The sequence below is a fragment of the Ranitomeya variabilis genome, chromosome 5, assembly GCF_051348905.1.
Source record: "Ranitomeya variabilis isolate aRanVar5 chromosome 5, aRanVar5.hap1, whole genome shotgun sequence".
Taxonomy (NCBI): domain Eukaryota; kingdom Metazoa; phylum Chordata; class Amphibia; order Anura; family Dendrobatidae; genus Ranitomeya; species Ranitomeya variabilis.
Genome location: NC_135236.1, coordinates 629,082,944 through 629,101,553, shown reverse-complemented (window position 1 = coordinate 629,101,553; position 18,610 = coordinate 629,082,944). Strand labels below are relative to the sequence as shown.

At 43.6% G+C, this 18,610-nt stretch overlaps 1 protein-coding gene across 6 annotated transcripts in view; it reads left to right on the top strand.

The window, feature by feature from the left end:
• The window catches only part of HDAC3 (histone deacetylase 3), a 72,639-nt gene extending 54,619 nt beyond the window's left edge, over window positions 1-18,020 (top strand). For 3 of the 6 annotated variants that reach the window (XM_077266199.1, XM_077266200.1, XM_077266197.1), the window contains 6 exons: window positions 3,839-3,903; window positions 4,943-5,032; window positions 15,260-15,318; window positions 15,673-15,752; window positions 16,194-16,351; window positions 17,591-18,018. In XM_077266199.1, the coding sequence (XP_077122314.1) occupies window positions 3,839-3,903; window positions 4,943-5,032; window positions 15,260-15,318; window positions 15,673-15,752; window positions 16,194-16,351; window positions 17,591-17,660 (522 nt within the window). In that variant the 3' untranslated portion in view covers window positions 17,661-18,018. Of the gene's footprint in view, window positions 1-3,838; window positions 3,904-4,942; window positions 5,033-15,259; window positions 15,319-15,672; window positions 15,753-16,193; window positions 16,352-17,590 lie in introns of all 6 variants that reach the window. The other 3 variants (XM_077266201.1, XM_077266198.1, XM_077266195.1) reach the window with 2 other exon arrangements.
• The last annotated feature ends 590 nt before the right edge of the window (window positions 18,021-18,610 follow it).

Below are 18,610 nucleotides of genomic sequence, written 5' to 3'. Positions count from 1 at the left end.
ACAGCATGAGCCCCACACAGCCTCCCCATATACTGCATGAGCACCACACAGCCTCCCCATATACAGCATGAGCCCCACACAGCCTCCCCATATACAGCATGAGCCCCACACAGCCTCCCCATATACAGCATGAGCCCCACACAGCCTCCCCATATACAGCATGAGCCCCACACAGCCTCCCCATATACAGCATGAGCCCCACACAGCTTCCCTATATACTGCATGAGCCCCACACAGCCTCCCCATATACAGCATGAGCCCCACACAGCCTCCCTATATATACTACATGAGCCCCATATACAGCATGAGCCCCACACAGCCTCCCTATATACTACATGAGCCCCACACAGCCTCCCCATATACAGCATGAGCCCCACACAGCCTCCCCATATACAGCATGAGCCCCACACAGCCTCCCCATATACTGCATGAGCCCCACACAGCCTCCCCATATACAGCATGAGCCCCACACAGCCTCCCCATATACTGCATGAGCCCCACACAGCCTCCCCATATACTGCATGAGCCCCACACAGCCTCCCCATATACTGCATGAGCCCCACACAGCCTCCCCATATACTGCATGAGCCCCACACAGCCTCCCCATATACTGCATGAGCCCCACACAACCTCCCCATATACTGCATGAGCCCCACACAGCCTCCCTATGTCCAGAATGAGCCCCACACAGCCTCCCTATATACTACGAGCCCCACACAGCCTCCCTATATATACTACATGAGCCCCACACATTCTCCCCATATACAGCATGAGCCCTATACAGCACGAGCCCCACACAGCCTCCCCATATACTGCATGAGCCCCACACAACCTCCCCATATACTGCATGAGCCCCACACAGCCTCCCTATATACAGCATGAGCCCCACACAGCCTCCCTATATACAGCATGAGCCCCACACAGCCTCCCCATATACAGCATGAGCCCCACACAGCCTCCCCATATACAGCATGAGCCCCACACAGCCTCCCCATATACTGCATGAGCCCCACACAGCCTCCCCATATACTGCATGAGCCCCACACAGCCTCCCTATATACAGCATGAGCCCCACACAGCCTCCCCATATACAGCATGAGCCCCACACAGCCTCCCCATATACTGCATGAGCCCCACACAGCCTCCCCATATACTGCATGAGCCCCACACAGCTTCCCTATATACTGCATGAGCCCCACACAGCCTCCCCATATACTGCATGAGCCCCACACAGCCTCCCTATATACAGCATGAGCCCCACACAGCCTCCCCATATACAGCATGAGCCCCACACAGCCTCCTCATATACTGCATGAGCCCCACACAGCCTCCCCATATACTGCATGAGCCCCACACAGCCTCCCCATATACAGCATGAGCCCCACACAGCCTCCCCATATACTGCATGAGCCCCACACAACCTCCCTATATACAGCATGAGCCCCACACAGCCTCCCCATATACTGCATGAGCCCCACACAGCCTCCCCATATACAGCATGAGCCCCACACAGCCTCCCCATATACAGCATGAGCCCCACACAGCCTCCCCATATACAGCATGAGCCCCACACAGCCTCCCCATATACAGCATGAGCCCCACACAGCTTCCCTATATACTGCATGAGCCCCACACAGCCTCCCCATATACAGCATGAGCCCCACACAGCCTCCCTATATATACTACATGAGCCCCATATACAGCATGAGCCCCACACAGCCTCCCTATATACTACATGAGCCCCACACAGCCTCCCCATATACAGCATGAGCCCCACACAGCCTCCCCATATACAGCATGAGCCCCACACAGCCTCCCCATATACTGCATGAGCCCCACACAGCCTCCCCATATACAGCATGAGCCCCACACAGCCTCCCCATATACTGCATGAGCCCCACACAGCCTCCCCATATACTGCATGAGCCCCACACAGCCTCCCCATATACTGCATGAGCCCCACACAGCCTCCCCATATACTGCATGAGCCCCACACAGCCTCCCCATATACTGCATGAGCCCCACACAGCCTCCCTATGTCCAGAATGAGCCCCACACAGCCTCCCTATATACTACGAGCCCCACACAGCCTCCCTATATATACTACATGAGCCCCACACAGCCTCCCCATATACAGCATGAGCCCCACACAGCCTCCCCATATACTGCATGAGCCCCACACAGCCTCCCCATATACTGCATGAGCCCCACACAGCCTCCCTATATACAGCATGAGCCCCACACAGCCTCCCTATATACAGCATGAGCCCCACACAGCCTCCCCATATACAGCATGAGCCCCACACAGCCTCCCCATATACAGCATGAGCCCCACACAGCCTCCCCATATACTGCATGAGCCCCACACAGCCTCCCCATATACTGCATGAGCCCCACACAGCCTCCCTATATACAGCATGAGCCCCAAACAGCCTCCCCATATACAGCATGAGCCCCACACAGCCTCCCCATATACTGCATGAGCCCCACACAGCCTCCCCATATACTGCATGAGCCCCACACAGCCTCCCTATATACTGCATGAGCCCCACACAGCCTCCCCATATACTGCATGAGCCCCACACAGCCTCCCTATATACAGCATGAGCCCCACACAGCCTCCCCATATACAGCATGAGCCCCACACAGCCTCCTCATATACTGCATGAGCCCCACACAGCCTCCCCATATACTGCATGAGCCCCACACAGCCTCCCCATATACAGCATGAGCCCCACACAGCCTCCCCATATACTGCATGAGCCCCACACAACCTCCCTATATACAGCATGAGCCCCACACAGCCTCCCCATATACAGCATGAGCCCCACACAACCTCCCCATATACTGCATGAGCCCCACACAGCCTCCCCATATACTGCATGAGCCCCACACAGCCTCCCCATGTACAGCATGAGCCCCACACAGCCTCCCTATATACAGCATGAGCCCCACACAGCCTCCCCATGTACAGCATGAGCCCCACACAGCCTCCCTATATACAGCATGAGCCCCACACAGCCTCCCCATATACTGCATGAGCCCCACACAGCCTCCCCATATACTGCATGAGCCCCACACAGCCTCCCTATTTCCAGAATGAGACCCCATATCCTGCCCATGTCCAGCATTAGGCCCCATAGCCCTCCCCATGTCCAACATAGGACCCCCAAAGTCCTCCCCATGTCTAGGTTGTCTAGGGTCCCGTTCCCCAGCGCTCTGCTTCTGCTCCTGCCTCGGTGTCTCCGGTGCACTGACTCTCCGCTGTACACAGCTGACGTGATGAAATGACGTTTCACATGCTGATTGGTGGAGGATATGGCCAGAGGCCCCTCCTCAACCAGTGCAGACTGTGCAGATGGAGACAGCGGAAGAAACGAGCAGATGGGAAGGTAAGGTTGCTGCTTTCAGCTTGGTCTCAAGCCATGGTGACTTTATAGATGAGCAGTCTAATCTGTAGGAAGGTCGCCGTTCTTCTCCGCCATTATTTTAATACTATCAAGTCTTCAGTTGCTGGTCTTCCTCTTCGCCGTTTTCCCTTTCATTTATTGACCATGGTGTGCTTCTCCAGTGATTGTTCTATTCATATGATGTGTCCTTTATCCACCTATAAATTTTCCCCAAAGTGTTTTGCTTTTATTCTTTATAAAAGGTAATTTATCTTATGCCGCACATTTGTACATTCTTACACTTTGTCACAATCCATACTGTATTTTTGGGTCTGGTGTAATGAGCATCATACCTAGCACATAGTATAGCCTTCAGCTAGCTACATGTTCTTCTAACAGTGATTTTCTCAATTTTCCTTCAATCTAAGTACTTCTCTCTCCTCTTCCAGTGCGGTGCTGACTCCCTGGGATGTGACAGACTAGGATGTTTTAACCTGAGTATAAGAGGACACGGGTAAGCTGCAGAAATAACTTTTATGTATAGTACACAACGGGTTGTATGTGAATATGGAATAAGATATTTTTAACAATTTTTGGTATATACATTGATTTTATCTACTCACACGTGTGTCAGCATAGTAGGAGATCCAGCAAATGTGAGTAGATAAAATCAATGTTTGAAAATTCTTAAAAATATCTTCATTAGCAAATAATCCATAAAAAAGATCAGGCAAAAGGGTCTATAAGCAAGGCTGTGGAGTCGGTAAGCCAAACCTTGTTTCTCCTGGGGTCTGACATGGATATTCCTTTGATCACTTTTTATAAAAGGTCTCCTCGCTCCTTTGTCTGCTGCGGTAAAAGGGGGACGACTGATTAGAATCTGTTCTATTCCAGTTCTAGCCCTCATTTCTGCTGTGAGTGATATTTTAACCCAGAAATCGTGTAGAGAAACAATATGGCTGTCATCTTAATGAACATCTGTCAGCATCCTATACATGCCACACATGAATATGATATATTCTTAATTAAGGGAGGTATTGAGCTCCTGTGGGTTGCAAACTACAAAAACCTGCAAATTTTACCCACAGACGTGATTATGCTCTCCGATCATGAATATATCTATAAATTCTGTGACACTATAATTCTAAAAACCTTAAAATACTGTTTTACCTTGTTCTGTCTATGGAATACAGACGGAGCGGCTGCACAAGTTGAAAGTATAAATGCTCCAACGTGCTAGTAGAGGCGCACAGGACACATCTCCTGTGCCAGCTACCTGTTGGTTACTCTGTATACACACTCCATGTCTGCTGTTCATCAGGTAACCTGCTTCCATTGCCTGTTTGCAGTGGGGTGCAGGCAGTGATCCAGTGCCCCCAGCCTTTCATCTGTATAACTCATAATCCCACTTATGACAGTCTGTAACTTCAGGCTCCTAATTTGAAGACTGTCCTAAAGACGTATGCAGCAATATTGTTCTCCATTTAATGTTCTGACCTGTCTTCTAAATAAAAAATGGACATTAATGTTGTGCTTCTGTGTTTTATCCATAGCGACTGTGTCCAGTATGTAAAGAGCTTTAATATTCCTCTGCTTGTACTAGGAGGAGGAGGTTACACTGTCCGTAATGTAGCACGATGCTGGTAAGTATCTGTAGCGTTTAATAAGAATGCATAATATATTTCTCTAATCATTAAGCAGGTAATTATATTACATAGCTTCATATATGGAGGAATCCTTGATCAGAATCTGTCTGGAGTAAGACGTTCCAATCTATTAAAGGGATTGTCCAGTGAAAACTGTAATTGCCTATCCAATGTGGGGGTCCTACTGCTGTGGGTTCTGCACACACACAGCTTTTTCTGGCAGCCTCATAGATGGGGAATGGAGCAGCAGTCAACCTGCTGTGCCATTTTGTAATAGGGGTGAAATTTCCCAATAAGAAGAAAAAAAAACTGGCATCTGCTAAAATGTGCAACTTTATTTCACTGTCATTAAAAACAGGTCACAGTAGGGCAGCGTTCTGATGTTGGTCTTAATCGTAACATCGTCCCTTGTATGTTGTTTCCTTATATAAAAGCATTAAAGCGAACCTGTCAGCAGTTTTGGCTGCCCGGCATCGCGCTCCTGCGCAGGTGTACTTATCTGCCCTGTTGAGGGCAGACCAAAGTACTGCAGTGCACAGGAGCGCGATGCCGGGGAGCAATGACGCAACAGGAGGGCGGCATCACAAGAAGATGGGAGGCGCCGGACCCGGACCTGCGACACCCATCGGACTGGACCGCCCTCCCCCAGGTGCATATAATAAAACTTATTTTTCTTATCTTTCAGGTCGGATCGGGGGCTTATATACAGCATTACAGAATGCGGTAGATAAGCCCTGAAAGGCAGTGGCCACATCTTATATCGGCCAAAACTGCTGACAGGTTCCCCTTAAACACTCCCCACAGTGACATCAGCTAATAATTACTGTGGGGGAAATAAGTATTTGATCCCTTGCTGATTTTGTAAGTTTGCCCACTGACAAAGACCTGATTAGTCTATAATTTTAAGGGTCCGTTAATTTTAACATTGAGAGATGGAATATCAAAAATATAATCCAGAAAATCACATTATATAAATTATATAACTTTATTTGCATTTTGTAGTGAGAAATAAGTATTTGATCCCCTATCCACCATTGAGTTTTGGCTCCTACAGACCAGTTAGACGCTCCTAATCAACTCATTACCTGCATTAAAGGCAGCTGTCTTAGGCCAGTTTCACATTTGCGGTTGTGTCCGCAGCGTTTCTGACACATACATCCGCATGCGTTTTTATTTCATATCTTTTACATTGTTGACATAGGTTCATGCGTTTGCATACGTTTGCCTGCGTTTGCTTACGCATGCGTTTTTTCGCGGTGTGTGGCTGGGCGCGTTTAACGCACCATGTTGCAATTTTTGAGGCGGAAAATTTCCGTCAAATATGCGCAGTCATACGGCTGAGTGCGTTAAAAAAACACATTACTGCCTATGGGAACGCATGCGTACTCATGTATGTGTGTACGCATGCGTTCACTGCGCTTGCGTACTTCGAACTGCGCATGTCCAGGAACTGATTTAGACACACCCATTGAGACACGCCCTCCTGGAAATATCGAACGCATGCGCATAAAAAGCGCAAACGCAGACAAAAAACGCATGCAAAAGCAGCGTTATTTTTTTTTGTTGTCATGCGTAAGCTGATGCGGATAAAAAACACTGTGTTAGCATGTGTTGGCATGCATTTTTGCATGCGGTTGCAGACTAGATGCTGCGGACTCAACCGCAAATGTGAACCTAGCCTTACATAGTCACCTTTTATAAAAGACTCCTGTCCACAGACTCAATTACCATATTTTTCGGATTATGAGACGCACTTTTTTCCCCAAAAATTTTTTGGGGAAAAGGGGGGTGCGTCTTATAATCGGGATATACCTTACCGGGATATACCTTACCGGTAAGGCTGGGATGAGGGGGTGTCCGACGGTGCTGCGGGGGTGTCCGGTGCTGCTGCGGGTGTCTGAAAGGCCAGAGGCCTCGCAGTTCCATGGTTTCCTATGCGGTGGACTCCGGGAAAATGGCCATCGTGAGGCTGCACAGATGGAGATCTCTGCATCAAGATCTCGGGAGATGAGATTTCAGCCCTGAAATCATCTCCCGAGATTTTGGTGCTGAGATCTCTATCTGCGAATGCGCTGCCCTCTGGCGGCCATTTTCTTGGAGTCCACCGCATAGGAAACCATGGAACTGCGGGGTCTCTGGCCTTTCACATAATGTCACCAGAGCCCCCGCAGCACCGGAGACACGCTCAGCAGCGCCGGACACCCGCAGCGGGGCGCAGCTCATCGTAATATCCCCCTCATCCCAGCATGCAGCATCACCCCACTCCTCCAGCAGCAACCCTGGGACCCCGCTTCACCGCAGCCACCACCTCCAGTAAGCAATATGACGCATGGATTATAAGAAGCACCACCATTTTATTACAAAAATATGTATATTTTGTATATATATTTTCTCCGGAGCATCTTTTAGAATCCGAAAAATACGGTAATCAGTCAGATTCTAACCTCTACAACATGGGCAAGACCAAAGAGCACAAAGCTGGAATGGGCTACAAAACCATAAGTAAGATGCTGGGTGAGAAGGAGACAACTGTTGGTGCAATAATAATAAGAAAATGAAAGAAATACAAAATGACTGTCAATCGACATCGATCTGGAGCACCATGTAAAATCTCACCTCGTGAGGTATCCTTGATCATGAGGAAGGTGGGAGATCAGCCAAAACTACATGGGGGGAACTTGTTAATGATCTCAAGGCAGCTGGGACCACAGTCACCTAGAAAACCATTGCTAACACATTACGCCGTAAAGGTTTAAAATCCTGCAGTGCCCGCAAGGTCCCTCTGCTCAAGAAGGCACATGTGCAGACCCCTCTGAAGTTTGCCAATGAACACCTGGATGATTATGTGAGTGATTGGGAGAAGGTGCTGTGGTCAGATGAGACAAAAATTGAGGTCTTTGGCATTAGCTCAACTCACTGTGTTTGGAGGAAGAGAAATGCTGCCTATGACCCAAAGAACTCCATCCCCACTGTCAAGCATGGAGGTGGAAACATTATGTTTTGGGGTTGTTTCTCTGCTAAGGGCACAGGACTACTTCACCGCATCAATGGGAGAATGGATGGAGCCATGTACCATAAAATCCTGAGTGGCAACCTCCTCAGGAAATTAAAAATGGGTCGTGGCTGGGTCTTCCAGCAAGACAATGACCCAAAACATACAGCCAAGGCAATAAAGGAGTGGCTGAAAAAGAAGCACATTAAGGTTATGGAGTGGCCTAGCCAGTCTCCAGACCTTAATCCCATAGAAATCTTAATGATTTAGAGATGATCTGAAAGAGGAGTGGACCAAAATTCCTCCTGACATGTGCGCAAACCTCACCATCAACTACAAAAAATGTCTGACTGCTGTGCTTGCCAACAAGGATTTTGCCACCAAGTATTAAGTATTGTTTGCCAGAGGGATCGAATACTTATTTCTCGCTGCAAAATGCAAATCAATTAATATAATTTATACAGTGTGATTTTCTGTTTTTATTTTTGATATTCTATCTATCAATGTAAAAACTAACCCCTTTCTGTCATCGGACGGAATAGTACGTCCGATAGCAAAACCCCTGCTTTGATGCGGGTTCTGGCGGTGAGCCCGCATCAAAGCCGGGACATGTCAGCTGTTTTGAACAGCTGACGTGTGCCCGCAAGAGGCTCCGGTGGAATCGTGCTACACCCGTGGCACTAACTAGTTAAATGCCTCTGTCAAACTCTGACAGCTACATTTAGCAAGCGCTTCCGGCCATCTGACCGGAAATGCACGCACCGCAGACCCCGTCACATAATCTGGGGTCAGCGATGCATCTCCTGAAGACCTCTATGGTTGTTGATGCCAGATTGCTGTGAGCGCCACCCTGTGGTCGACGCTCATAGCAAAGCTGTAATTCAGATACATAGGAGTGATCTGAGCATTGCTCCTATGTAGCAGAGCCGATCAGGCTATGCCAGCTTCTAGCCTCTCATGGAGGTTATTGAAGCATGGCAAAAGTAAAAAAAGTTTAAAAAAAATATATATATATATATATATATATATATATATATATATATATATATATATATATATATATATATATATATATATATATATATATATATATATATATATATATATATATATATATTTCAAATAACCCCCCATTCGCCCCATTCAAAATAAAACCATAATTAAAAAATCAAACAGACCTATTTTGGTATCGCCACTTTCAGAATCGCCCAATCTATCAATAAAAAAAAAGAATGAATCTGATCGCTTAACGGCGTAGCAAGGAAAAAAAATCAAAACACCAGAATTACGTATTTTTGGTCGCCGCGACATTGTATTAAAATGCATTAACGGGCGATCAAAAGAACTTATCTGCACCGAAATGGTATCATTAAAATGGTCAGCCCGGCACACAAAAAATAAGCCCTCACCTGACCCAAGATCACGAAAAATGGACACGATACCAGTATCGGAAAATTGCGCAATTTATTTATTTATTTTAGTAAAGTTTTGAATTTTTTTTCACCACTTAGATAAGAGAACCTAGACATGTCTAGGTGTCTATGAACACGAAATGACCTGGAGAATCCTAATGGCAGGTCAGGTTTAGCATTTAGTGAACCTAGCAAAAATGCCAAACAAAAAACAGATGTGGAATTGCACTTTTTTTTCAATATCACCGCACTTGGAATTTTTTTCCTGTTTTCTAGGTCATGACATGGTAAAACCAATGGCGTCGTTCAAAAGTACAACTCGTCCCACAAAAAATAATCCTCGACATGACCATATTAACGGAAAAATAAAAAAGTTATGGCTCTGGGAAGGAGGGAAGCGGAAAACGAAAAACTGAAAAAAAAGGGGTTAACCTACCCTTAAAATTATAGACTGTTCATGTCTTTGTCAGCCGGCAAAATTACAAAATCAGCAAGGGATCAAATTCTTATTTCCCCCATTATATATACATGCCTATGTGTGGTGGATCAGCAGGTTCACATACCAAGATACAAAATATTACACAAATTGGTTAGTATTTCACATGGTAAACGGTTTCGGTAAATGTACATAATTATGAATATTTACGGTAAAGTCACCCTAGGCGTTTTTTCGCTGCATTTTTTTATGCATTTTTTGCTGTGATTTTGGCATGCTAGATTTGTCTCTTGTGCATGCTGATAAAGTTTAGTGTTGGGATAAAAGTCCTATTCCATAAAATCAGGTTTGGTACAAGAAACGCAGCAAAACATATTTGCGTTTTTGGTACGGTTTTTTTTCCAGCGTTTTTTTCACCGCCAATTCAAGTCAATGGATGAAAAATGTTGAAAGAAGTGACATAGCCTATGTCCAAAAAAACATGCAAAGTACAAAATTCTGATTACAAAAAATCCAAGTTGTGTGCATGAGATTCCTGAACTCTCGTAGATTTGCTGGTACTGTAAAACGCAGCTGAGAATTAGCATTAAAAAAATGCTCAATGTGAACTAAGCCTTAGTCCACAGAGTGACCTAGTATTTAATTCCATTAACCGCGATGCCTCATCTTTTAATAAAATTTTCCTCCAGTCACCTCCTTGTTTGGGTTTGTTAATTCTAGCAAATCCGAAAAAGGTAAATGTTTCCAAACTCCCTTCATGTAACTCGTAAAAAAGTTTTGCAGCACCCGAGGTATTGACAATTTCTTTTTCTTATTGATATAAGCTATATGTTCTACATTCAGTTGTGCTTCCAATGTATATTAAATCGCACTGTGTGCATACTGTCGTATACACAACATTTGTAGTGTCACCGTTAATAAGTGACTTGATTTATTGCTAAAAGAATTAGTTTTGGTGGTATATTGACAAACTTTATATTTATTAAAAAAAAAAAAAAAAAAACCTGAGTGAGACAACCATGTATTAGCCAAACTTCGTTTACTTTCATAGAGACTGGGAGAAAGCGAATCTCCCAATGTTCTGCCCCTTTTAGCAATGAAACCGCAGCCTTGTCTGAGGATTTTGGCTAAAACTTCATCTTGATTAAGTGCAGGTAAATCATTTTTAATGATTCGTTTGATGGCATTAAATTGGTTGCTATAGGAAGTAACAAAATTCACTGTCATATTTTTATTTTTGCTTTTGTTATCAATATTATTTTGAGATTTATCCATGTGCATAAACTTTTTTTTTCTTTTTTTTTTTCGTTATTCCTTTTCATTTTTTTTAATGACCTCTTTGTTTCAACCTGTTTCGGATGATATGTTCGAAAATGAGTGCAGAGCCTGAACACATCCGTTTAGCATGGACTAGTTCACCATAAGGAATGACAGTGTGTTTGGGGTGACAACTACCTGCTACTTATGTAGTTTTTCCCATACAAGTTTTTCTGTAGATGATATGAACTTTGTGTTCTAAAGTATCTGCCATTAACAAGAAGTCCAAAAAGAAAATGGTATTTCATGCCAAAGAATTGGTAAATTTCAAATTTAATATGGTTATCATTTATGTATTTTATGAATTCTGCCACGGTCACTTCATCACCAGACCACACCACCAGAATGTCGTCTATGAAGCTTCCGTACCAGAGCAGGCAATCCTCAGATTGTTTATTGTGAGAGAAAGAAATGGTGAAAGTTTGGATCCCATGGGGGGCGCCCTAAATCTGTAAATAAAATATTCGATATTGAACATAAAATAATTGTGTTCTAATAGATATTGGTTTGACATTTATAAAAATTGTATAATTGGTGAAGGTCTACTACAATACCCAAATAGATTAGCGAAATTAGGATTATTTAGTCTAGAAAAAAGACGGCTGAGGGGCGATCTAATAACCATGTATAAGTATATAAGGGGACAATACAAATATCTTGCTGAGGATCTGTTTATACCAAGGAAGGTGACGGGCACAAGGGGGCATTCTCTGCGTCTGGAGGAGAGAAGGTTTTTCCACCAAAATAGAAGAGGATTCTTTACTGTTAGGGCAGTGAGAATCTGGAATTCCTTGCCTGAGGAGGTGGTGATGGCGAACTTAGTCGAGGGGTTCAAGAGAGGCCTGGATGTCTTCCTGGAGCAGAACAATATTGTATCATACAATTATTAGGTTCTGTAGAAGGACGTAGATCTGGGCATTTATTATGATGGAATATAGGCTGAACTGGATGGACAAATGTCTTTTTTCGGCCTTACTAACTATGTTACTATGTTACTATGTCTTTAGATGGTGAATAATGCTTCAATAGAAATTTACCACATGTATAAAAAAAAAAAGACATATTTTTACACAATCCAAAGTCCTCAAAATTTCTCAAAACTTCCGAACTGCCCTCCAAGAATCCAGGAATAATGCTAACAAGCAGTTGTAAAAAGGAATCCACCCAGGAACTGAGTCTCTCATTGAGAGACCCAATGTCCGAGATAATAGGTCTAAGTGGAAGTGGGAAAATGTCCTTATGGATCTTGGGAAACTCTTGAAAAATAGCCATCACAGGATTTTCAACATTATAAATATTCCAATTCTCTTTTAAGTAAGTGCACCATGTTCAAAACCACATTAAAACAATGTACAGTATATCACAAAAGTGAGTACACCCCTCTCATTTTTGTAAATATTTTATTATATCTTTTCTTGGAACAACACTGAAGATCTGACACTTTGATACAATATAAAGTAGTCCGTCAGCTTGTATAACAATGTAAATTTGGTGTGCCCTCTAAGGCCTCTTTCACACTTCAGTTGTTTGGCGTCAGTCTAAAACCGCCATTTTCCTCAAATAACGGATCCGTCATTTTTTGTGACGGATCCATTATTTTCCCCATAGACTTGCATTAGCGACGGATTGTGACGGATGGTCGTCCGTTCCATCCGTCATGCGACGGATCCGTCAAAATTTGGCGGACGTCATCTAGACATTGACGGTCATTGCAACGTTTTTTGTCTGCGTTGAAATGGCGGATCGCGACGGATCCGTCGCGTCCGTCATTCCATAGAATGGCCACCTATGGGCGACGGATCCGTCGCGACCGTCATTTAGGCGGATCCGTCGCCCCAATCCGTTTTTTCAATTGCGCATGCTCCAAAAAGTATAAACAACCCACAAGTAACTGATCCATCAAAAAAAGGGATCCGTTAGAACCGTTTTCTCAGCAATTGTGACGGATCCGTCGATCTGTCATTATGGCGGAGCAGACTGACGCCAAACAACTGAAGTGTGAGAGAAGCCTAAGTAACCAAACACACAGCCATTAACGTCTAAACCGCTGGCAACAAAAGTGAGTACACTCCTAAGTGAAAATGGCCAAATTGGGCCCAGTTAGCCATTTTCACTGTGTTGTGACTAATTAGTGTTAAAAGGTCTCAAGCCTGAATGTTGGGAGCAGGTGTGTTTAATTTGGTGTTATCATTTGTACACTTTCTCTTACTGGCCTCTGGAAGAAGTTCTTGGAAAGAACTCGAAGGATCGGAAAAAAAGAATTGTTGCTCTATAGCCGAGGCTATAATAAGATTGCCAACTCCCAGAAACTGAGCTGCGGAACTGTGGCCAAACCATACAGTGGTTAAATAAGACCGATTCCACTCAAAACAGGCCTCGCCATGGTCAACCAAAGAAGGTGAGTGCACATGCTCCGCTTCATATCCAAAGGATGTCTTCTCAAAATAGACATATTAGTGCAGCCAGCATTGCTGCAGAGGTTAAAGGGGTGGTGGGTGAGACTGTCCGTACTCAGGCCATACGCCGCACAACGCATTAAACTTGTCTGCATGGCTGTTATCCCAGAACGAAGCATCTTCTAAAGATGATGCACAAGAAAGCCCGCAAACAGTTTGATAAAGACAAGCAGTCTAAGGACATGGCATTCATGGTTCACTCAATGAACTGTAGTTCCCCTCAGTTCCAGTAATCCAACATGTACTGTGACATACTGAAGCAGAGCATGATCACCTCCCTTCAGAAACTGGGCTGGAGGTCAGTATTCCAACGTGATAATGACCCCAAACACACCATCAAGACAACCTCTGCCTTGCTAAAGAAACTCAGGGTAAAGGTGCTGGACTGGCCAAGCATGTCTCCAGAACTAAACCCTATTGAGCATTTGTGGGGCATCCTCAAGCAGAAGGTGGAGGAGCTCATAGTCTCTAAAATCCACCAGCTCCATGATGTCGTCATTGAAGAGTGGAAGAGGATCCAGTGGCGACCTGAGAATCTCCAGTGACCTCCATGCCCAGGAGGGTTCCGGCAGTGCTGGAAAATAATGGTGGCCACACACAATATTTACACTTTAAGCACAATTTGGCTATTTTAATTGTGGGATGTACTCATTTTTGTTTCCAGCATTTTAGACATTAATGGATGTGTTGAGTTATTTAGAGGGCGCAGCAAATGTACTCTGTTATACAAGCTGACTACTTTACACTGTATCAGTGGCATGTCTTCATTGTTGTCCCATGAAAAAATATACTAAAATATGTACATAAAAATGAGGGGTGTACTCACTTTTGTAATATACTTTATGTAAGGTATCTTTAAAAGATTTAGTAGGATCTTGGAGTAATTTACCATATGTAATCTAAAATAATGAGGACTGTTTTTCTGTATCTACAACCAATAGAGACTCGACTCCCCCCTTGTCCGAGGAGTGAATAATATCCGTATTATTTTCTCATTTTTGATAGCCTGTATTTCCCTCCAGTCAAGGTTTTCTGTAGTGTGTTGTACAGCAGTGCGATTATGTAGTTCCAATTATCATCTGAAATGGATCGCATGCAGGTGTCCCACAGGATAGGTGATGGCTTGTTTCCATGGGACAGCCCCTTAGAGTAATCCAGTGCCAACCAAAGTTTGTGTAAGTGAGCCGTGCTAATTTCGACTCTCAAACATTCCGAGATGTGTGCACGATAGACCGGTATTAGAACAGAATACCACACAGAAGCTGGATGAGTCGTAATGTCCTCACAACCACTCACTTTCGATGTGGAAGTGGTCAGCTTTGGGCGTCACAGTACCAGTTGCACAAATTAGAAAAAAATGTGGGTAAAATTGTAGCAATGATGATTTGTTGTGACTTATCCCTGTAGGTGAGTACTATAGACCTGGAAACAAGAATGGAGAAGACTTGTGCTCCAACTGGTTTTAGGTCACAGGTTGTTACTTTGCCTGATATATTGTATGTGTACTGAATGATGGGGACTGTATAATGCAAGAGCAGTAATCCCACTCCTTGTGCAGCTCCTCTGAACGTATGATATTTCTTCAGCCACTGGATTACTTCTGTATTGCAGGACTTATGAAACCTCTTTGCTGGTAGATGAAACAATTAGTGAAGAGTTGCCTTATAGTGGTAAGTGCTGATCAGTTGTCATTTTGTCTTCCCTTTGATATTTATGGGAAATACACAGAATATGACATGGCTGATAAATGAGGGGGACAAATCTAGGGCCCGCACCCATCTCCATCAAAAGCTCCTCTGTCGGGCTGTATTAAGAACTCCTATAGGAATCAGTGGAGAGAGCAGTTAATGTATGGCCACTTCACTGTTTCTAGAAAGGTACTGAGAGGATGATCTCATGTTATTGATGAGCATTTTTGTGAAAATGTATATGACCATGCTTTTGTTAGATTAAGAAATCCATAAGTTATTTCAGTATTTTATTATATAGACCCTACATTGACATGGGTTTTTTTTTCTCCTTAGAATACTTTGAATATTTTGCACCAGATTTCACTCTCCACCCTGATGTCAGCACAAGGATCGAAAATCAAAACACAAGACAGGTAATATGAGCCTTTGCCTCCCTGGAGGAATATGCATAGAACCTCATGGGTGTATCCCAGGCCAGCATCAGAGGCTGTTGATCTGTAGCTGTTTCACTGTGTGTTGGGCTCTCCATGCATGGGACGTGACTGTCACACAGCCGCGACACATGCACCTGCGGAGCCGAACAGCTGGTCAGCCGGGACAATCCAGGAAGCCGGCTTCCCTCTGCAGCTTATTTGGTAAGCACTATAGCTTGCCGAATAAGCAGGGACCTGAGCACATTCGCTCAACTCTAGTTGTGACCTGGTGTTGCTAAATGTGCCTGCCTTTTTTATGTTCTGTTTTTTTTCTGTTTTTTTAATAAAAGATTTTTGTTGCACCTTAAGCATAATTGTACTTATGTATCATTTAGCAAATCTGTCCATATTTGAAAACCCGAACGTTTTTTCTTCCTACAGTATTTAGATCAAATTCGGCAAACAATTTTTGAAAACTTGAAGATGTTGAACCATGCTCCCAGCGTCCAGATCCATGACGTCCCATCTGATCTTCTGAGTTATGACCGCACAGATGAGCCAGATCCTGAGGAGAGAGGTTCAGAGGACAATTACACTAGGTATTTCTCAGTATTTTACTGTTGGGGTGTTTGAATTTAACTAAACTGCATAAAATTAGAGTTGAGCAAAAAGATTCTTAGGACTCTGGTCTAGTAGCCGCCAGACCGGAACCCTGGGAACCACCATTTATGTGGCGACATCCTTAGAGCCTTTTCTGATTAGTAGTCCTGGCACAATATCATCATGCACACTGAATCACCAGATATTGTGTTATGTGCGCGTAGGCTGCCATTGTTGTCACTTTGTCCTGTGCAATATGCTGCTGAATACTGTGATCTTTTAACCAAGCCAAAAGATCATTGCGTCTGACGAACAAGCATTTTGCTATTGTTATTATCAGCACCCAGTTTATAGCGTAGATCTGTCAATCTCATTTATAAATCTCTTAATCTACAGTCCTAGTTCCAAAAGGTTGGGATGTTGTGTAAATTGTAACTATAACGAGAAAACGATGATTTGGAAATCTGGTACAATTAGGGGTGTGGAGTCAGTAAGCCAAAACCACCGACTCCTCAGTTTCCCTGAGTTCCGTCTCCACGACTCCAACTCCACAGCACTGGTCACTACTGAGCACGTACATAAAGTGCAGCACAGATTCATCTCAACTAAAAGCCCAGATCCTTAAAACAGGAACAAAACAGACATTTATAGGATATTTCATAACTTTCCCAAATTATTATGAAAACATTTACAGCACATCCTGCACTGAACTACTGAACCCAATTTACTATATATTTTAGGAGTCTGAGTTGGTCCATTTTATACCAACTCCACCAAAATGGACACCGACTCAGACTCCAGAGCACAGGTTACAGCCATGTTTTATTTACACCAGAACATAGAACACCTACCAGGTGGTGAAAGTTAGACATTTGTTCACTTCATTTGGAAAAATTAACTCATTTAGAAATTGATGGCGGAAACAAATCTCCGAAAGTTTGGGACAGGGTTAACAAAAGGCTTGAAAACAATAAGTGGTACTAATAATAATTTACAAAAAAAGAAACATCTGGAGGGTACATTTTCATCCAGGTCATATGATTGTGTATAATAGAGCATGTTAGAGAGTCAGATTCTCGTTGAACCAAAAATGGTCAGAGTGTCACAAATCTGTAAACGATTCCATCTGATAATTGTGGAACAATTTCAGCAAAATGTTCTTCACTGTAAATAACTGCTATAAAATTTTGAAGAAAAGAAAAATTACTGCATTAATGACTTTGTTTCATTACTTCTAGGCCTGAAGCCGCAAATGAATTCTATGATGGAGATCATGACAATGACAAGGAGAGTGATGTTGAGATTTAAGCCAGACTATGTTGCTGTACATATATCAGACTTTTGAGCCTTTGCGTCGTTTGTTTTATATTTAGAAAAAGAAAGATTTTTGGACCAGATTGAATTTTGCTATCCTGCAAAGATGCGCATTATTTTTATTTTTTTTTTTACAATGGGATTTTAAAATGACTTCTCTTGACTTAGTCAAGGTTGGTTTTGGATGTTAAGTTGAAGTCACGGAAGAAAAAAAATGTGAAAACCTACTCAACTTTTTATTGAATCAACGGATTATTATTATTTTTATTTTCTTCCAAAACAAGTTGTATTGTTTTGATAAAACCTACTGTTATTGGTTCAGTTGTTGTAAAATTAATGGGACATTTATTGTGGAGCACTTGGGTTTTGTCTGTAATTGGCAGTTCTTTCTATGGATACTGTTCATGTCAGGGCTCGAACCTGGCAATTCCTGTGCACCAGTCAGCAGCTCTTCATTTTGAGCTATTTAGCATTCTGGACAGCTACATGCTATTTCACCTATCAGTATCTGTTGTTTTTGATTGGCTCCATCCTGTGATTTCTTCATTGGACACCCTGTTTAAGCCTGGCCTTGCATTTCCTTCCTTGCAAGGTTTCTGAGCTACCAGGCTTTAGTCTAGCTCTCACCTACTGCTGCTCCTCTATATTGTACTGCTGTTTCCGGTGTACTGATAGCTGGCTTCCCACTGACTATGCTACCTGCTGCTCCTCTATATTGTACTGCTGTTTCCCATATCCACCTCTAACTTCCCACTGACTATGCTAAGTGCTGCTCCTCTTTATTGTACTGCTGTTTCCCATATCCACCTCTAACTTCCCACTGACTATGCTAACTGCTGCTCCTCTTTATTGTACTGCTGTTTCCCATGTATCCACCTCTGGATTCCCACCCATTGTGCAACCTGCTACTCCACCATATTATACTACTGTTTCCCCTATCCACC